At 40.0% G+C, this 19,318-nt stretch overlaps 1 protein-coding gene across 5 annotated transcripts in view; it reads right to left on the bottom strand.

Moving 5' to 3' along the window:
* Disp1 (dispatched RND transporter family member 1) overlaps positions 1-19,318 on the bottom strand; it is a 143,882-nt gene that overhangs the window by 40,467 nt on the left and 84,097 nt on the right. For 3 of the 5 annotated variants that reach the window (XM_051186488.1, XM_051186486.1, XM_051186487.1), the window contains one exon: positions 7,517-8,027. The exons of 1 other annotated variant lie outside the window; for it this stretch is intronic. In XM_051186488.1, the coding sequence (XP_051042445.1) occupies positions 7,517-8,010 (494 nt within the window). In that variant the 5' untranslated portion in view covers positions 8,011-8,027. The remainder of the gene's footprint in view (positions 1-7,516; positions 8,028-19,318) is intronic. One more of the 5 variants, XM_051186490.1, reaches the window with a different exon arrangement.

The following is a 19,318-nucleotide window of genomic DNA, read 5'->3' on the forward strand; positions in this document are numbered from 1 at the left end:
AGAGCCCAGACAACTGTAAAAGATGTGAGCTGACACTTTTGGTTTCAGAGCAACTGCAAAGATGAAGTGTAGTGGCTTTTATGGGCTTTGTGATCTCCAGATTGTGAAGGATATTATCTATCTGCTACACCGTTTTTCCTCATGTAGAAATTTCAGTCCTTGAGATTTTGAAGGACAATTTTTATCATTTATTACTTCTTTGTTATATACTAAAAGAAGATACAACCAATAAAACTCCAATTAAGGTTGGTAAAAAGGGGCCAACAATCTCAAATATAACTGTTTTTATGCTGGGGAGATAATTCAGCTGGTAAATGACTTGCTGTGCAAGCATGAGGGGCTGAGTTCAATTCCCATCACGCATGTGAGAGCCAGGTGTGCTGCTGTGATCCCAGTGCTGATGTGTGCTGGCCACTGAGCTCCGAGTTCACTGAGACTGTCTCAAAACAAATAATGTAGAAAGCAACTAAGGAGAACATTTGATACATGACTCCTGGCCTCCACATATAACACACACACACACACACACACACACACACACACACTCGGCTGTTATTCTGTATCATGTAAGTTCCATTTGCTGTCATAATGGAAAAACCATCTCAGCTCCTTTACAGAGCCAGGAAAGGCAGCCTGGTCCAATAAGGCTCTCTGTAACGACAGCAATCACCTTGCCCTAAGGCCTTGGGAAATTTACAATGTCACTGGTGTTCCTGGAGATTCAAATTTCAAGTCTTATTGGATCTAAGTGAATGATGAGGTCTAAAGACTGGTCTTCATCCCTTCTGGGAAAAACTAACTGCCTGGGAATCCTAAAGATGCCATAGTCTACTTCAAGAGATGAGGACAGGTAACTCTTTCATGGTTAGTATCTTTTTACTGGTACAAAAAGAAAAGGTATATGAATTTGCACAAGTTTCCATATTATATTAGCCTGACTTATACCTCTTTAGTAACACTTTTGCTTAAATTCTGTGCTCGTATATAACAAATACTCAGGAGGACAACAACCTACCCATGGTCAGCCCACACCGGGATCTAACCATCTTAATCAGTGTGCATCACCCTCCCACCTCTGAAGATGACAACCAGGCTTACAGCTCTCATCTGTGTCCAGCACCGAACAGCAAACCCTCAGCATCTCAGAAAAAATGTATGGGTTGACTCTGGATGGCAGGGCAAAGCCAAGATGCTAGGTCTGTGTCAGTGCCCACGTTGATGAAGAGTGCAGAACAACTTTTATTCATTTCTTGGCTAAATCGAACAGTACTGTCACCAGGGCTAAGGACAGAGGAGAGGGTGGTCACTGCAAACCAGGTCAGACCTGTAGTGGTACCTTGAGATGTTACAATATACTTTATTCAAAAGAACATGCATTACGGGCACTTTATCTGTTCATAAAATACATGAATTCTCATTTCTTATGTTTTAGAAAAAAAAAGGCCCTTTGTATACTGTGACTAATCTCTAATGGTAAACCAGAAATTGAACAGGGATCAAAAATTATGCTGTTGAAAGTACATGGTGGCAGTAATGCTTAGTTAATTTTTAAGGGGCTAGTGCCAGGGCTCTAAGGTGGCCCCCCACCCCTGTGGCAAGTACTGCTAACTCTGCATAGCTCTTACTTCCTCCAGTAACTATCCGTCTATAACAGCACCTTCAAAGAAACAAAAATGTACTTGGCAGATACCCCCAAATACAGCTTCAACATGATAATGAGCCTAAGGCATGGCCAGGTTTGGAGTGCTATTATAACCAAGAACCCTTGTCTGCAACACCAAATTAAAAGATATGTGATTGGCATTAGAACTCTTGTCTGCTATTTTTTGATACAAAATGCCTTATTAACTGTACAGTAATATTATAGCCCTCTCTCTTTAATATGGCAGTAAGATCCCAAATGAATAACTGGAAAGTGTTTCTACAGTTTAGGTAGAACATGACTGTCCTGCGAGGCATCTCAGCCTCTGACAAGAAAGAGCAAATCATTACTGTACAGGCCTTTACACAGCTGGGTTGCATTAGGGGTGTAAAATTAAGAAATGCCTCAATGCCATCCCAAATGACTCTTTCCCTAAGTTCTCTTTTCTACCCTTTCTCAAATACACTTTTTAAATTAAAAAATAGATTTAAACCTTAAACTGGTCCTTCTGTCTCAGCATTCAGAGTTCTGGAATTGCAGACAGGTATATGTCCTACTTTGCCAAGATCCCTGTGATTTTACTCTTATTTTATAACCACCCCCCATGCCCTTTCTCCTCATCTTCCTTATTAATTCTTAGCCATTCAAAGGTTACACAAGGGTCCCATTCTGCAGTCAAACCTAAGTAAAAGTTCATCCACCTCACTGAGTCCCACCAACTCCCAACTCCTAGAATTCTTTATTTTCATTGCAAAATTCCCTTATTCATAATTGTTCACTTATTCTATGTTTGAACTTCCCAAGTGACCAGATGGACAACCAGATTTAAGATGGGCTGGCACAGGCTTTGTTCTATGATAGGGACAGGCTGTTTCTTGTCTTTCTAAATTCATTCCTGTCCTTAACTAATCAGGTTAACTAATGGTTGAACTAGGAGGACAACAACTGGCAAGTGAAAAGTCTGAAGCTTTAAAATAGAATCTTTTAAACTATTTTATTCAGTGACAATTTATTCAGTATATTCAGTGACAAATGATATTAAAACAGAATATACTAAATGTAACTTTTGATCTGGGTGGTGGTGGCATATGACTTTAAACCCAAAACTTGGGAGGCAGAGACAGACAGATCTCTGAGTGCAAGGCCAAGCAACCTGGTCTACAGAGAGAGTTCCAGGGCAGCTAGAGTTAGAAAACAAACCTAAATATAAGGTTTGCAATGATCTTAATTTTATGAGTCATAAAATTAAGAGAATTTTTTTAAAAGAAAAAAATGACACATAAATGACTGACATTTGCCCTTGGGACAGTCAGTCAAGGAGTGATTGAGGACCTGTGCTATGACAGGGGACAACGTGGGAGGATGACACCTTAAAGTAGGGAGCAAATGGTTGGGGCCAAAGTTACCATCATCTATTTGAAAGCACTCTTAATGCTTAAGTACTTTATAAATAAATAAAGATGTTAAAAACAAAACAAAATATACAGCAGGCAGGCTGACTTGCAGCACAGACACAGACAGCGTTAACAATCACCAGCATGTAGGAACCTCCATCTTTGCACTTGACCATGAGGCTGTCCATCCTTAAGGCATTGTTTATGGAAATGTGGAGCCATGAGCACATCTTACGCCATGTATTGTTAAATGGCACCATGCACTGTTGCACAATACAGCACAGAGATTTAGACATGTACAGCACCTAGAAGGGATCAACCTCTAAGGTCACTTCCTGAAGAGCCGGGTAGGACAACTGACAGAAACAGAGCAGGGACATACAATATTCTCATAGTCGGAATTCCCTCCTCCTGTTCAGATGCAGCTCAACTGCGCTTACACCACAGGTCTACCATCCACAGGCACTTTTTTACATTTTGCCAGTTGGAGAAGGAAGGGCAGCATCTGGCTTGCGCCTTGCCATGCATTGGTAGAATTCTACAAATAAATACCCATTGGTCTGAGGTCTTCTGACACAGCACAACTGTCATCAATGTCACCGCCATGTGCTACCCAGTATTATCATGCTTTCAAGGGAGTTCAAGGGACAACAATCTCTCTCTCTCTCTCTCTCTCTCTCTCTCTCTCTCTCTCTCTCTCTCTCTCTCTCTCTCTCTGTGTGTGTGTGTGTGTGTGTGTGTGTGTGTGTGTGTGTGTATTCTGCAGGTACCCATGGAGGCAGGAAAGGGTGCTGGATCCCTTGGAGCTAGAGTTACAGGTAGCTGTGAGCTCCTGGACATGGGTGCTGGGAACTGAACTCAGTTCCTCTGGAAGAGCAGCAAGCACTCTGAACCACTGAGCCCTGGCTCCAGGACCAGACATCACTCTTCATGGTTACTGTTGTAGCACTATACTCTGCTGTAATACTGTGTATCACCAAATCCCAGGCCTCCTAGACACTGAAAGCGCTGTTGTTCACACAAGACCCCTTTCCTATCTACTCCATCTCTGTAACTATCATTACCATTTACCCACGACTCAGAAAGTAAAAACCAGCTATTGATTCTTCTAGCCTCATCGACTGAATCACCAAACCACGAGAGTCTACTTACTCTCTTAAGAATTGATTCTTTCTGAATCCTAGTTCAAGTCACCATCATTTCTACCTAACACTGTCTTCCTTTATACCACAGTCCTGGCACAGGTCAGTCTGTTCTCCACAAGGAGAAGGAAATGCAAATCATACCACAATTCTTTACTTAAGATATCATACCTAATGCATGGCTCCTCCCATAACAAAATAGGTAAAATAGTAAGGGCTGTCAAGGATATAAAAAACTAAATTTTGTATACTGCTAGTGGTAATGTAAAATAGCATAACCACTCTGAAAAAACAGTATATGAGTTATTCACAAAGTCAAAACACAATCACCATGGGATCCTACAATTCCACCTCTGATGTGGGTATATATCCCAAGCAATTGAAAGCAGGGATTTCAATAGGTATTTGGTACACCCATGCTCACAGCACCATTATTCACACAAAAAGGCATTGTCCATTTCTCCCATGTCCATAACAAATGGATATATAAACAAAATGCAGCATTCACATATGCCACATGCTATGACTTTGTTGAGCATTGGCAACACACAATGTGAAAGTAAATGAATCACAAATGAACAAAATCTGTGATTTTACCTATATGAGGTACCCATAACACTCAGGTTTGTGGAAGAAGGCAGAATGGTGACTGTTGGGCTAGAGGAGAGGAGAAAGGGATGTTAGTGTCTAAGAGGCACAGATTTTCAGACTGGGAAGATGTATCTTCTGGTTTCGGTGGCCATGATACTTGTTCAGTAACATGAATGTGTTTAATGTCACTTAACTGAACATTTACTCAAAAATGGCTGAAATGGTATTTTATGCAATTCATATCATACACAAAGATATGTACATATGCACACACATGTGCATGCACACACACACACACACACGAGAGAGAGAGAGAGAGAGAGAAAGAGAGAGAGAGAGAGAGAGAGAGAGAGAGAACACAGCAACAACAAACTCAGAAAACTCAGAATAGAGCCAAGAAAGCCATGGTTTGCAATTTCCTTCAGGCCCTGGGCCCAGTCCACCTCTCACCTTCCTGCTCCTCTCTCTTCCACCACAGTCAATGATACTCAGTGATGCTAGAGATAAGTTCATCCTATGTAGCTCTTTGCATAAACACTGTCTGCAAAACAACAGCCTCTGTTCTCTCTCCACTGATGTGATTCACCTTCAGTCCTGTGAGCATATTCTTGGTAGGATTTATCACAACACTGTAGCTGTTTATTTCATTTACATCTAGTAGTTTAAAGACTTGATGAAGGCAAAAATGGTATTTCAATCTGCTTAGAATGATACTTTTGGTGTGGGCACATATGAGTATCAAATAGATATTGCTGAATAAATGCAGGAACTGGGGAATCATTCTTGAAGTGAATAAGGTATGCAGTACGTACAACATCCTTTGTCCAGGAAAGCTTTGCCACACTCTGTCTAGTTAAGATCTCAAGGAGATTCTACAGGGTACAAGTCTAGGAACACAGTGTCCTACATCATCTGCAGTAAGTTCACCAGGGCTGTAGGATCCCCACTGTCAACCATGAGCAGTGGTGAGCTCAGCCACTTGCCATCAGCTTGAGTTTTAATGCCATTCCACTTAAAGTACATATGGGACTCTCATTACTTTACAATTGGGTCATGAACAAATCCTAAGTAAAATCCAGAAAATCTTGGCACAATCTGGCATGTTGGAGCACTGGTTATTTGCCCAGATTTTTAATGCTTTAAGACTTACTGTATGGGGTTCAGCTTCAACAGCTTCAGTATGTATAACTAGCTGTCTCACCTCACACTCTACAACCATATGTATGCATATATGTATGTATGTATATGACAACTTAATCATATAAATACTTAGGAGTATATAATTTTAGAATCCACTGGTTACAGAACTTAATTCAACATGGGAAGAGTCCTAACCTGATCACACGGCCCAGAGCTGCAAGGACAAATCATTGAAGCTTTGGGGAATTCTGCACACTTCTAGAACAAGTCTCTCAAATCTAATATGTAAATGTACTCAAAGCCTAAAGACACATATTTCAAAGACCCTTCTCCTCCCTCCCCATGCTCTCTGCCCTTTCCTCACTTCTACCCTCTCCTCCCAAAAGACTAAGAGTAGCCAATCTTGACAATTTGCAAAACCTGACAAAGATGAAGACTTTCTCTCCATATTGGACTTGGCTCTTAACTGATGAGAGAGCCTGCTGCATGAGCACAATGGATTACTAGTCTGTAGTAAAAACAAAACAGTAAACAATTACATAAATCTTTAAGATGTTAGGCTAAGCAAAACTTTCCAGAAACAAAAGAATAAATGCAGTGTGACTGTGTGTCCAGGAACAGGTCAACAGAGTGGCCACAGTGTGCACTGCAGCAAGAGGCAAGGACCAATGGGCACAAGGAAGTGGTCTGGAGTAGCAGAAAGGTTACACATCATACTGAGATGTGGACAAAGACACTGGTATGTACTTTTGACAAACTGAACAAAGTACAGCTTAAGCTCGTGTGTGTGTGTGTGTGTGTGTGTGTGTGTGTGTGTGTGTGTGTGTGTGTGTAGTACACCTTGACCATAAATGGAATGCTGTTCTTTTTCTGGTTCATAAACAATTACTGCCTAAAATAATGCAATAATATTTTGTGTTTACAAAGAACTTAGTACCCTACAGGACATGCCATTACTGCTTACCTGCAGTGAATATGACTTAACTTTCATATGACAAGTACTTCTGAAAAGCTCATATAAAAGAAAATGGACTGAGGCACGGAGAACGAAGGACCCATAGTGATGGCAATTCTTATAACACTTTCAGACTACCAGATCTAAAGATGTCTTAAAATCCCTTCCTGCAGATTTAGAGGCTCTGTCTGCTATGGAAGGACATCACTTATCGCTGAAGTCAGTGTACCACATACTCACTCAAACCCTATATGAATAGAGATTGTGAGCACAGATGCAGAGAATCATAAGGAAAAAAGCAGTGTTTGTTAACTTCTTTTTCATACAGGTTGCTCACTACTAATAATAGAATAAGGAGGCCCATATTTGGGTAATTTCACTACAAAGACATCTCTTGCCTTGGGCTACGAGCCCCCATCACATTCCATTCACATATGCACACCACACAACTTAAAGTCAATGGACAACACAAGTACATTATTCCAATTATATTTTAGTGGGCTTCATACAATCACAAAGCAAGTGTTTCTATGGGTTTTATTTTCTGACCATTTTTCTTTCCCTTCTTCTTTTGGAGGAGTAAGTGGAAGCTGTGAAAATCATGAAGGATTAGTTTAATGTTGAAGGTCAACAGGACATCCAGCACACTCACCTGATGATGGCCAGGTGCTGCTGTACCGGTTGATGTTGGAAATGGTCAGGCCACGGGTGATGAAGGCAGAAGGATGGTGAGGGCTGAAGGCAGTGTGCAGCCTGATATACAGGTGAATGGTTTGGACACAGAGATGCAGAGTATTCGGAATGTGGCTGCATGCAACACGAGGCCAAAGCGGAGGATGCTGTAGGGCCAGCCTCAGGATGGCACTCTTGGTGACTATTATGGCTGGTCACAGGGTGATGGTGTGGACAAGGGTGACAGCACTGAGCTGGCGTTTGAGGTGTTCTTTGGTTGTCTAAAGGCAGAAAGGATGACTTAACTGTGCCATTAAGCTGCAGGCATCCATTTGGACTTGCTTTTGTTCTTGGGGCTTCTGTGGGTGTGAGCTGGTCTCTGTCACTGGGGGTGAGGGGACAGGGGTTGGTAGTGCTGGTTGAGATGCTGCCATTGCTCAGAAGCACAGAGTCACTTCCACTGATCACAGCCATGCTCCAACTTCTTGACCCTAGAAACGATAAAGATATAAAGCCATCTAGTTCAGAAAATATATTAGTAAGGAAGGCACTGAAGACATGTAAATGATGCTCGTGGGAAATGAGGGTTCCTGCAGCAGTCATGAGCCAGTGTCTGTAAGGGCCAGCCCAGCCCAGCCACCACAGGGCCCCTCCTCTACTTGTCCGCACTGTCTGCTTTCTCTACTCCACCTCTCTGCCCAGTGCTTGCTGTCTTTTCTTCCCAAAGGAGAGAAGACAACACCACCACCCTTCAAAAACTAATTCAGGAGCGAAGGGCAAAATGAAAGGTGACTGAAGGCAAGTAAGTATGAATGTTAAAATCATGTATGCAATCTTCAGGCTGGTTTATGGCTTAGAAAAACTCTCAAAAATTTAAGATTTTTTTTTCTCTAAGTCACTCAAATCCCAGAGTAAGAACAAAACTATTGAAATAAAGATTAGTTAGCTGAAAATTCTTACAACACAAATTAACAGGAATAAAAGGGTTTTCCTTTTGGTACACTGAAGTTGTTCATTAATTTACTTTCTATGTTGTAAACAGTAGGTACCATTTGCACAAGAAAAACCATGCTATTGATGAGATTTATTTCACATTAAATTAGGTGTTTTTCCTCCCTTCTACTGAAGGGACCTGGCCTTCAATATACAGGAAGATCCTCACATGCTCACAGGACCAGGAACATGTCTGTCTAGTAAAGATGCAATAACAAAACTAGACAATCTGACACCTCACCACCCCCAGCAACCTGAACCACCCAGACCAGATTTACAGTAAGACTAGTCATTGAACATCACTGATCTATCTACCCTACACATGGACTCCTTTAGATCCTTTGATGTGGTTTTCTAGAGCCATCTCCCTCCAGCCCCTCCCCACCTTGGATATACACAAGTGTCAAGGAAAGTGACCCCTTTTCCATCTACGTGTGCACCCCTATAATTATACCTGGAACATTTCTGTCCATGTGTGCACCCTGTAACCTGGATCATTTCTGTCTGTGCGTGTACCCCTGTAACCTGGATCATTTCTGTCTATGCATGTACCCCTGTAACCTGGATCATTTCTGTCTATGTGTGCACCCCTGTGACCTGGATCATTTCTGTCTATGTGTGCACCCCTGTAACCTGGATCATTTCTGTCTATGTGTGCACCCCTATAACCTGGATCATGCAGATGAAGGCTCCTGTCCCACTCTCTGCCACCCCATCAGCTCAACAGGGGCCATTCTGAGCAGAACCTGCCAGGGGAAAGCACAAAGTCCCCATCTGGATACTGGTACCAGAGGATTTCAACAACTCTCACAAAAATTTATCATAATTGGTTTAATATTTATCTTTCAGATAAAAACTCTCTCACACCTATGCACAAACTCAGCTAAATCAACAACACAAAGAGAAAATACTTACATGTTAAAATTGTCTTTACAAATTGTTTTTGTAGAAAAATAAAATATTTTAAATCTTGTACACATAAACTCAAAAGGTCTAAAAGGTCTTTTCAAACTAGCCTGTCAGCCCCAAACCTCCTTTCCCAAAGTCTGTTGAGAGAAATTTTAAATTATGGTATATGAAGTAGCTTTCTCTTTTATAAAATCACTCTGGGATAGAGTCATCCAGTCTAAGCATTCAAATAAAACCCCCAGCACAAAGCATTGTGAATTCAGTGTATTATCTCAATCATAGAAAGCAAGGCTAGTATAGACTAAGGTAAGTAGATAGAGATAAGCAGTCAGCCACCACCAAGGATACCCTACCATCTCACTGATGTCCACTGATGTTTCTGCTGAGGAAGAACACAGTCTCATACTATTAATAGAAAGATGGGTTGTATGGGGATGCTACCAAACCAGCAAACATGAAGAACATTGGAAAAAGCTTAGACTTTTAAAAAAGCTAACTGAGATTTAGCCATGTGTAACTGTACTGTAGGGAGCAGTCATTAGATAGGATCTTGCAGGTACACTCACTAGAAGCTTACACATTTCCAGCTACCACCTGCCCCCAGGCTGTAAACATACAGCCAATCAGGCCATAGGCATGCTGCCACCCAGTCCTGCAGAGCCATTCTAACAAAAGTATCTGCTGATCTGAGTGACAGATGCATGAGAGGACAACAAGGCACTTCTGGTTTGCAGGACGGTTAACCATACCAGCTGTAGAGACAGCATCTGAAATGGTCTATATTTTCATATTTAATGCACTTGATCCTAACTGAGTAGTTGATCCTATTATCTACCAGCATAGCTATTGGATAGGTTGTGCTTAGAAGAATCTAGAAACAAGTCATTCTACAGTAAACATTTCTAAAGTGAATAAGGCCCAAGACAGCTCCATACCAACTTATAACACCCTCCAGAGAACCCTAAAATTGTCCCTAGATTCTATGATATCCATCCAGTTTTCTTTCTGCTAATTAACCTCCTTGTCTTTAGAGGGAAAATGTTTATTTTCTTTATGACCAGAATCACAGCAATCACCAGACCTTACTCTTACTGTAATGAACCATCTGCTGTTCTGTGAGAGCTAAAAATGTTTGTATATGCCAAAAGAGGCATTTAATTTTACCAATTAACTGTCCCCTGTGATAAAATGCAGCTTTACAAATGGTATTTAGAAAAGCAACCTTTTTGTAATCTGGAGATTGCTTGTAACAAAGCAGGCACTAGGAGGTAGTACAGAATAATGAGAACTCAGACTTCTGATTGCCACTAGAGAAAATGACATGTGCCTTCTCTGATTCAGGTTCTTTAATCATAATCACCAAATGAAAACAACCAATCAGATTCATAAGTAAATAAAACACAAAGACAAAGCAAAAACAAAACAATTGTTTTAAGAAATACCAATGACTATTTAGGCTCAGTAGCTGTATTGATATAGGGGTTCAAATGACCAAACTAGGCAAGCCTCAATCTTAAGTAAGGATCTCACAATAAGCCCACGCTGAGAGAGACAGACAAATGGAGGAATTCAAACTGCTCTGATCCTAGGACGGAGGGGAACTAACAGCAAAGCATACAGAACAGAGGAGAATAAAAACAGTAAGTAGTGATGCAGAAGGACTTTCTAGAAGAAACCATTAACCATTTTCACATGTGACAAATCCTGTGCTAAGTGTAATGGTTGAGGTTATAAATGCAAGGATAACAGTATTTAGTGTGGAGTTTAAGATCAGTTTTGAGTCAAACATAAAGAATAACTTACAGAGACAGTGATGTTCAAGCCAGCCACATTCTCTTGAGAGCACATCTAAAGAAAGCTTTCTCAGCACTCAAGCCTGATGGGCCCTGGCCACACAGTGTCCTTCTCACTCTGCAGGGATCTGATGTCACTATCAATCCATTAAAAGCCAATGATCTCACCTCATTTCAGCTTTTCCCATAGTACTTGTCATGCACTGGTGATTTAAATATGAAAAGATATGAAATGATGCTTCCAAGGTAGAAATCCCAAATTGTGTTTTCTGTTTATTTGCTTTTGTCTTTTAAGACAAGGTTTCTATGTTAAATACTCCTGGCTGTTGTGGAACTCTCTCTGTAGACCAGGCTGGTCTCAAACTCAGAGATATCCACTGCCTCTGCCTCCAGAGGCCTGAGATTAAAGGCATGTGCCACCACCACCCAGCCAACTTGTGTTTTAAGATGGAAACTGAGAGATGTGTAACTGAAAACAAATAGTATGGGTAGGTGTGAGTTTTCAAGTTGATTTTACCAACCACTAACTGAGAAATCAAATTACCTAAGTCTCCCTGTAAAAAGTCTTGCTTTCTTCTTAAATTTGTTTGAAAGGCAAAGTGATATGCCCTTCTAAGGCAGAAACAGGGCACTACTTATCAAAATTTGAAATCTCATCAGCCCATAATTCTACTAGGGTAAAACTTCAGATATATGAGAATAACGTGTATTCGGATATATAAGAAAAATATGCATATCATAAGGGTCTGGGCTACAACACTCTAAAGGTGAAAAAGGCAAACAACTTAAATTACAATTAACAGAGAGCTTAAACTCTGCCATATCTTGTTAGGTATTACACATAACAGGAAAGAATGAGTCAGCCTGGCATGACGGTAACATGTCTAGAAGCTTGGGGGTGCTGAGGCAAGAGAAAGGTGAGACTGATTCAACCCAAGCTAGATAACCAGATCCTGTTGAAAGAAATAGAGAAGGAGGGAGGGACAGAGGGAGGAAATGAGAGAAGGAGAAGGAAAACAGAAAGGAAGAAAGACAGACCACATAGAACACAAAACATAACTAAAAAAAAAAAAAGTGATTTAGCTCTGGATGTAATGGATGGGAAGAAATGGATGGACACTATTATGTGCAGACAAAGCTACATGCAGAAAACTCTACTATTAAGAGTCAGTGTGGCTGAATGTTAGGGGCGCACACCTTTAATCCCAACACGCCAGAGGCAGAGGCAAGAGGCAGGAGGATCTCTGTGAGTTCAGGCCAGCCTGGTCTACAAGAGCTAGTTCCAGGATTCCAGGACAGCTTCCAAAACCACAGAGAAACCCTGTCTCCAAAAACAAAAAGAAAAAGAAAAGAAGGAAAGAAAGGAAGGAAGGAAGGAAGAAAGGAAAAAAGGAAGAAAGAGAGAAAGAAAAAGAGTCATTGTGGCTGAGGTCTGAGGTGAGGGGCTGTAGCTCAATGTGAGAACTTGCATATGTGAAGCTCCAGAACTGCAAGAAAACAGTCTATGTGGTTAAAATAAAGTGGCACGCGCGCGTGCGCGCGTGCGTGCGTGCGTGCCTGTGTGTGTGTGTGTGTGTGTGTGTGTGTGTGTGTGTGTAGGATCATCATAGTCTGTGTGCTTAGAATTATATCCTGTAAAATACAAAGACTCACACTTCAAAGACAAAAAAAGAGCACATAATTAAAAACCTTCTTACAGACTCATGATACAATCTGTCTGAGTTATGAAAATTTACCACAAATATAATATACACCAAACTATACTAATAATACAATTCACTTAAAGAATGCAATGGAGCCATACAATGGCTTCAGGAGCACAGAGGTAGCTAAAGTACATTTAGATCTATGTAGCCCTTGCTTGAAACTGGAAATCACAATTTATAAGCTGTCCAGAAAACTGCCAAGTTAAAATCTAAGTGTACTGTTGAAGAGGCTACCCAGACCTGACCCAATTACCACAGTAATCACTTAGTGAAGCCATCACTACCCTGAATAGATATGGCCTCATAGCCTGGAGGAACAATCTCTTTCTTGCTGTCATCAATAGCATAGTAGTGCACCTCTCTGGCATTTTGACCGCACTTTCTCATGCACCATCTCACTCTAGTTGACCCCACTAATAGCCTTCGGGAGAACAGATGTGGAAGGCATTACCTAGTCTGTTTTGCAAAGCAAAACTTGATATAGAGACTAAGTAAAGTGCCCAGAGTCACACACCAATGATAAGTGGTAAAACTAGGAAGACTGATGCCAAGGTTAAGAGTTTTCTCCCTTCTCAAAGCTCAGATGACATGTTAGAATAACACCGCCTCCCAGGACTCACAGCACTAATGTTAAATGGTTAAAAATTTCATTCCATTTTGTAGCCAGTCCTGCTTTCAGAATGTGCTCCCTAGAGCACACTCGCGAGATTAAAAAGTCTAATGCTGGCCCAGTGCCTCCAAATTTAAGGGTCTGCTGGGGATGTGGTTAAAAGAAGGTTCTGAACCGTCTACCCAGAGGGGGCAACAAGCCTTTAGCAACATGTCTATGCTGCTAGTCCTTGGCACACATTCCTCCAAGGAAGAGGAAAACCTCAAGGCTTCGAGGCAGCAAGGGAACTAGGCCTAAGCAATGGTGAGAGGATATACATACAATGCAAGGAGGCTGAACAAAAGGGCTGAAGAAAAAAACAATTTTTCTAATTAGGACAGAGAAAGTAACACATTTTAATATAAGTTCTAATTAATTATTGAGTTTAATTATGGGTTATATCAATTCTCCTAAATTGTGCTGTGCCTGATTTTGATGAAATTTGACAGGATCTAAATCTCTTTTTATAAAACTTGTACATAATGGGTAACAAAAGGGCTTCAAGTCTTTCTTTTCATAGGCTAAAGGCAGTTTGGGAAGTATTTGTATCTATATTTATCAGCACTGTTTTAGTAGGAAATGATCCTCGGACACCGATTAATCTCACCCTAAAATGATGGCCTCGGTTCTCATCAGCAGCAGCATGCTGGCTCTTCAGTATTTTTAATACTGGAGCAGGAGCCCATGGCTTCTCTACACACCATGAGAAACAATGCATCCTCTGCATGGTGCTACTTAGCTAGGGGAGGGTTAAAAGAACATCAGCCAAGCTTTGTCCCTAGGAGCACTGTCCTCATAAAATGTTAGTAGAATGTTTTAACTTACTTTGCTGTGTGAATCACTTCCTCAAAATGCCTCTCAAGACAGTCTAACCCATCAGAGAGAAAACTAAGTGTCAACAACATGAAAGCCTCATCCAAAGCACATGGCTGGATTCAATTCCACACTAAGACTCCAAGGGCAAGGCTTTCCACTATATCAAGATGACTCTGGGAAAATGCCAAGGTCAACCAGTCCACCAGAGACCCATATGAAACACCCATATGAAAAAGCCTCTAAATTCAGTATTTCCCAGGTTTAAAAGGTTACAATTCAACTTTCAAGAGTATCAGCGACAGCTCACTAAATTAGCAGTGTTATCCAGCCACTATTACATCACTAACTAGAAACAAAAACCAAGCCAGTGGATCCATCCTTATTCTCAGCTACTACTCAGATAATTTCAAAATAATGTAAGTGTGACCTGAGCAAAGTCCATATGTTTAGAGACTTAAGGAGGTGGTCTTAGACACAAGTGTCTTCTTACCTTCTGAGACAAATTAACTTTTTTCTAAGTTCATAAACTTTCTGCTACTAAACTCTTTTTCAATGAGCATATTTATAAATATCTCCACCTAAGCACATAAAAACATTTTACAGGCTGCCAAGAACCATACAAAAGTATTATTGCTATTATTCCTCATACGCAGAGCTGCAGCAAATTTGCAGCCATGCTTTGACCCAGTCCCACAACCATCCACCTATGCCATAGACATCCCACCAGAGCCTCTCTGGTAGCAGGGTGCTTCCCTACAGTATGAACAGGCAAACTGACTTAGGTGCGACAGCTCTTTAAGGAGAGCTCTTTTTCATGAGAACTTGCTGTTTGACTACTAAATTTGTTTTAGCAACTAGGTAGTTTCAACTTACATAATAGCCATTACCATCTTTGAAAGTGAAATGTACAAAGCATTTTACCATTATATAACCTCTTTGAATATGATTACATATGTAATGTATATTAACGAAGACATCAAAGAGGATAAACCATAAATGCTACATATCTTAATATAAAATTACTAATAGTATTTATAAACACTAATGATATAGGAGAAAAATGGAGAGACTTTGCCCACATTTACAACAGATCATGATAAAAGAAAAAAAAAAAAAAACCAACCAAACAAACAAAACAACAACAAAACCTTAGGAGAAGATAGTGAATATACCAGAGCAAATCAGAAAAAAAACCCTGAATTTAGTTAGCTAGAGAAGCATCAGTTGCCAAGACATGAATTTATACATGCAGGGTAAGTTAAAAAGGGAATCCAGGCTTACAAAAACACCAGCCCTATTTTTTCATTTATTTGATGTCCATTTTCCTTTGGTATCAGGTTTGTGCAGGAGAGAGTGGGGTATAAAAATGAGATTTCTTGCTTACAATCAGGGACAAATGATGCCAACTTCCATTTTCATTTATCATGAACACCTACCTTCCTAACTACATACTTCAAGAGCTCCATACATACTGAAATTATGAAAGGAGTACTTGGAAAGCCACAGAAATGATCACACCACACAGCACCCATGTCTCAAAAGTGAGCATTGTGAGAGACAGACCCATTATCTTTGAGTCTTGTAGTTCAGAGTTAAATTCTATTAAGCTGAATTATTTTTTTTAACTCTAAATATGGAGTATTGCATTAATCCATATAACCAAATTTATATAAACTAAAGCCAAAGAAGCTTTCCAACTCAGAAATGTCAAACAATAGTTATGAAAAAAAGACAAAGTCCTTCTAAAGGTGGTTCCCCAATTCCCATCCCAACCAAGGCACACATCTAGATCACTCACAGGTCTTAAGGGAAATGCAGTGAATACAACACACGTTTGCAAAACCATATATGCCTGTAACAACATTGAAATTCCTTCAGCAATGTGTATCATTTTAATTACAAAAACAGACCCTTATTCAGCAATTCTAATTTCACTCATACTGTGATGGTATTGTCATCCATGACTTTTTTTTTTAAGATCCCGAGTGATTCTAATGTGCAACCAAGGCAGCAATTCATAGTTTATGTAATTAGTGTTCACCAATTTTTCAGAGGATCCAACTGTCACTCAGAATACTCAACATTTAGAAAATATTTCAGGAAATGTAAACATATCTCCACTTGTTTCCTTGGTGACAGTTTTTATACTGCAAGGACACAGCACATTTTCTTATTAAGAAAATGACAGAAAACTGCAGAATTCCCTTCTATGATATACAAAAACCTGAAACAAACTGTCAGTCTTGGTGACTTGTGGGTCTTCTGAAAGCAGTTTAGGAAATAGCTAATTTGACTAATGAGTTTATTTAACCCTCAAGAAAAGCATACCCATAACCACTGTTAAGTTTCTAAAGTGAAGTCTCCAGTTCCTCCAACAGAAGAGTGTGTTCCCTGAAGTGCACACCAAGGAAAGGGGAAACAATTCTGGTTGCACTTATCTTACATTTATTTCTAATGCTATAGTCACACAGCCTACAGATAACAAGGCTGCTTCCCAGATTCATATCCCCACCAAACAAGAATTACAAAGTGTTCTGGAAATAAACAGGGCTCTTGGATGTAAGTTTTTGTCTTGAGGTCGTCTGAACATACACTTTCATCAAGAAAATTCAACTTGCAACAAGGCAACCTAGATAGGTTGACTCCAGCTCTCCCCTGTCATGCTGGATTGCATCACTGAACCAACTAATGGAGAGTGGGCCACAGGTTCATCTGGAGACATCGCATGACAGGATGCTTACAAACCCAAACCCTCACAACTTATCAGCTTGGAGTAAACACCCTTTACTGAAGTAAGCCAAGGAGAAAATCTTCCTTTCATTTATCACCACACTAAAGGATGTGAAGATTTTAAAAACTCTCATTCCTGGGGTTGCTCAGCACAAAGCATTGGAACTTCTTGATTTAAATGGTGATGTGTTTACAGAGAATTAAAGTCCCTACAAATGCTGTCTGTCCCAAGTCCCCCTCCCCCCACCCCCTGCTGATCTGAGAACTTTGAGCAGTAGCAAATCAAGTTTCCAGGGCAGCTTCCCAAAAGGGTCCTTCCCTGTAGTCTGGTGAGAATGTCTCAAGGGGATCTTTTAGTTTATTGAGCAACTTAGGAAGCATCACTCAAATATTTGTCTGAAATACTGATAAGGGCATCGCCTTATGAAAGGACTCTTAACTGTTTACGTTTGGAAATCACTGGATTTGTAAAGGTGTTTTCTTACTTCAATTTCAGCAGTATATATATGTTTAGTAAAGCCAGGGTATAGTTTTCATAACTATTTTTCTATTCCTTAATTAAATCATCACTACAATGCTCCTGAATTCTGATTTTTTTTTTTTAATCAGATGAACAGAAACAGCATTTATTGTTGACCTGGGATCCTTGTTTGCTTGCAAAAGTAATTAACCCATATTTTTCAGTTAAAATGGGTAGATAACCCTATTTAGTGAACCATATGAGGAGGACTTACTATATATACTCTTTGTGAATTCTCTTATAACTTAAATATGAAGGTCAGCATTAAATGATCCTATTTAACAGTAACTAAAATGAAATAATAAAAAGTAAGGTAAAGAGAACAATCCACTCTATTTCTCAAAGCTAACATATATCTATATGTGCTATATAATAGATGTATACATATATATCAACTAAAAAGCATATAACTATTTCATATCACTGTCTTGATCTTATCTCAATTTTATCTCTTGTGTTGGGGGTGTGATCACTAACTGCAATGTTTTAAAAGTAGGAAATGTTCAGTGTATGCCAGTTTGTGTCCAGGCTGTCTAACAGGCACATTTGTGTTTTAAAGGTCATACCTTAAGAATGCTCTGATCCAATCCCAGGATCACAGCAGTAAAGACAGAAGGAGAACAACTTGGAATAACAACTATAGAAAAGGAGATTTCTCAAGAGTTGCAGTAGAAGTCAGGAATCAGCCTTATACAGATCATTTTTCAAGCTGAGACAAGATTAACACATGTTTCTTAAACTGCACTGTAGGGCAATCATTTCAGACACTGCATATTCTTTATAATCAATACAAGTAATTCATGCTCACAATCCTTAATTTCAGGTGTACAATAAAGCACAATACATTCCAAATGAAATGTAACTCTATAAGTATTCTAATATTCAGTATTTGACAGTAAAAAACATCCTAGTGTCTGTCACCAATTAGAGAGGCAAAACTAAAGAACTAATAAGCAAGATAACTATTTTTAGCACACTGAAAAGCAAAAGGTGCCATCAAGAATTAAAGCTACAGAAACAGAGAAAAGCCCCCCACCCCCACCCACCCCAGTCGGGGGCACTTACTTCTGGTCTAGTGATGACCCAGCGGCAGAGCGAACTGGATCTCCCATTTACAAATGTCAGGGTCTAGAATCATTCTCCATGAGTAAAGGGGTGTATTCATTCTTATGTCCACATGGGCTCTTCTCGGTTAAAGACAGCTTTTAGTAAGCTCTGCAAGCCTTGCACTGTCCCTGCTGAACCACATTTTTGCTCACCCAAGACCGGATTGAGAGATGTTAGCTTTTGTTACCACACAGAAACATACTTTACGAATTAAGACTAGTTTGAACTTTTTTTTCTTTTGCCAGTTACATATAAATTATTCACTCTCAGTTTAAACAAAAGTCAATACAGAAAAACCTATTTTGCTGCTAACAGGATGTAAAGCAGTAAATCCAATCCTAATGCCACCACTGGTACAATTAAAGCACATACAAGGCAGGACATTTAATTAGCTCAGATGCAGCTCAGAGGAGCATACTGGGTTGAACATTTGAAATGATCCGGGACAAAACTGAATCTGCTGTTAATGCTTGGCTCCCTAGTAGGCTCTCTTCATAGGCTGGAAGACCAATTTACTGCTTTTAAAAATACTTCGTTGTAAGATGTGAGTAAAATGATT

This window comes from Phodopus roborovskii, unplaced genomic scaffold (assembly GCF_943737965.1).
Source record: "Phodopus roborovskii unplaced genomic scaffold, PHOROB, whole genome shotgun sequence".
Lineage (NCBI taxonomy): Eukaryota > Metazoa > Chordata > Mammalia > Rodentia > Cricetidae > Phodopus > Phodopus roborovskii.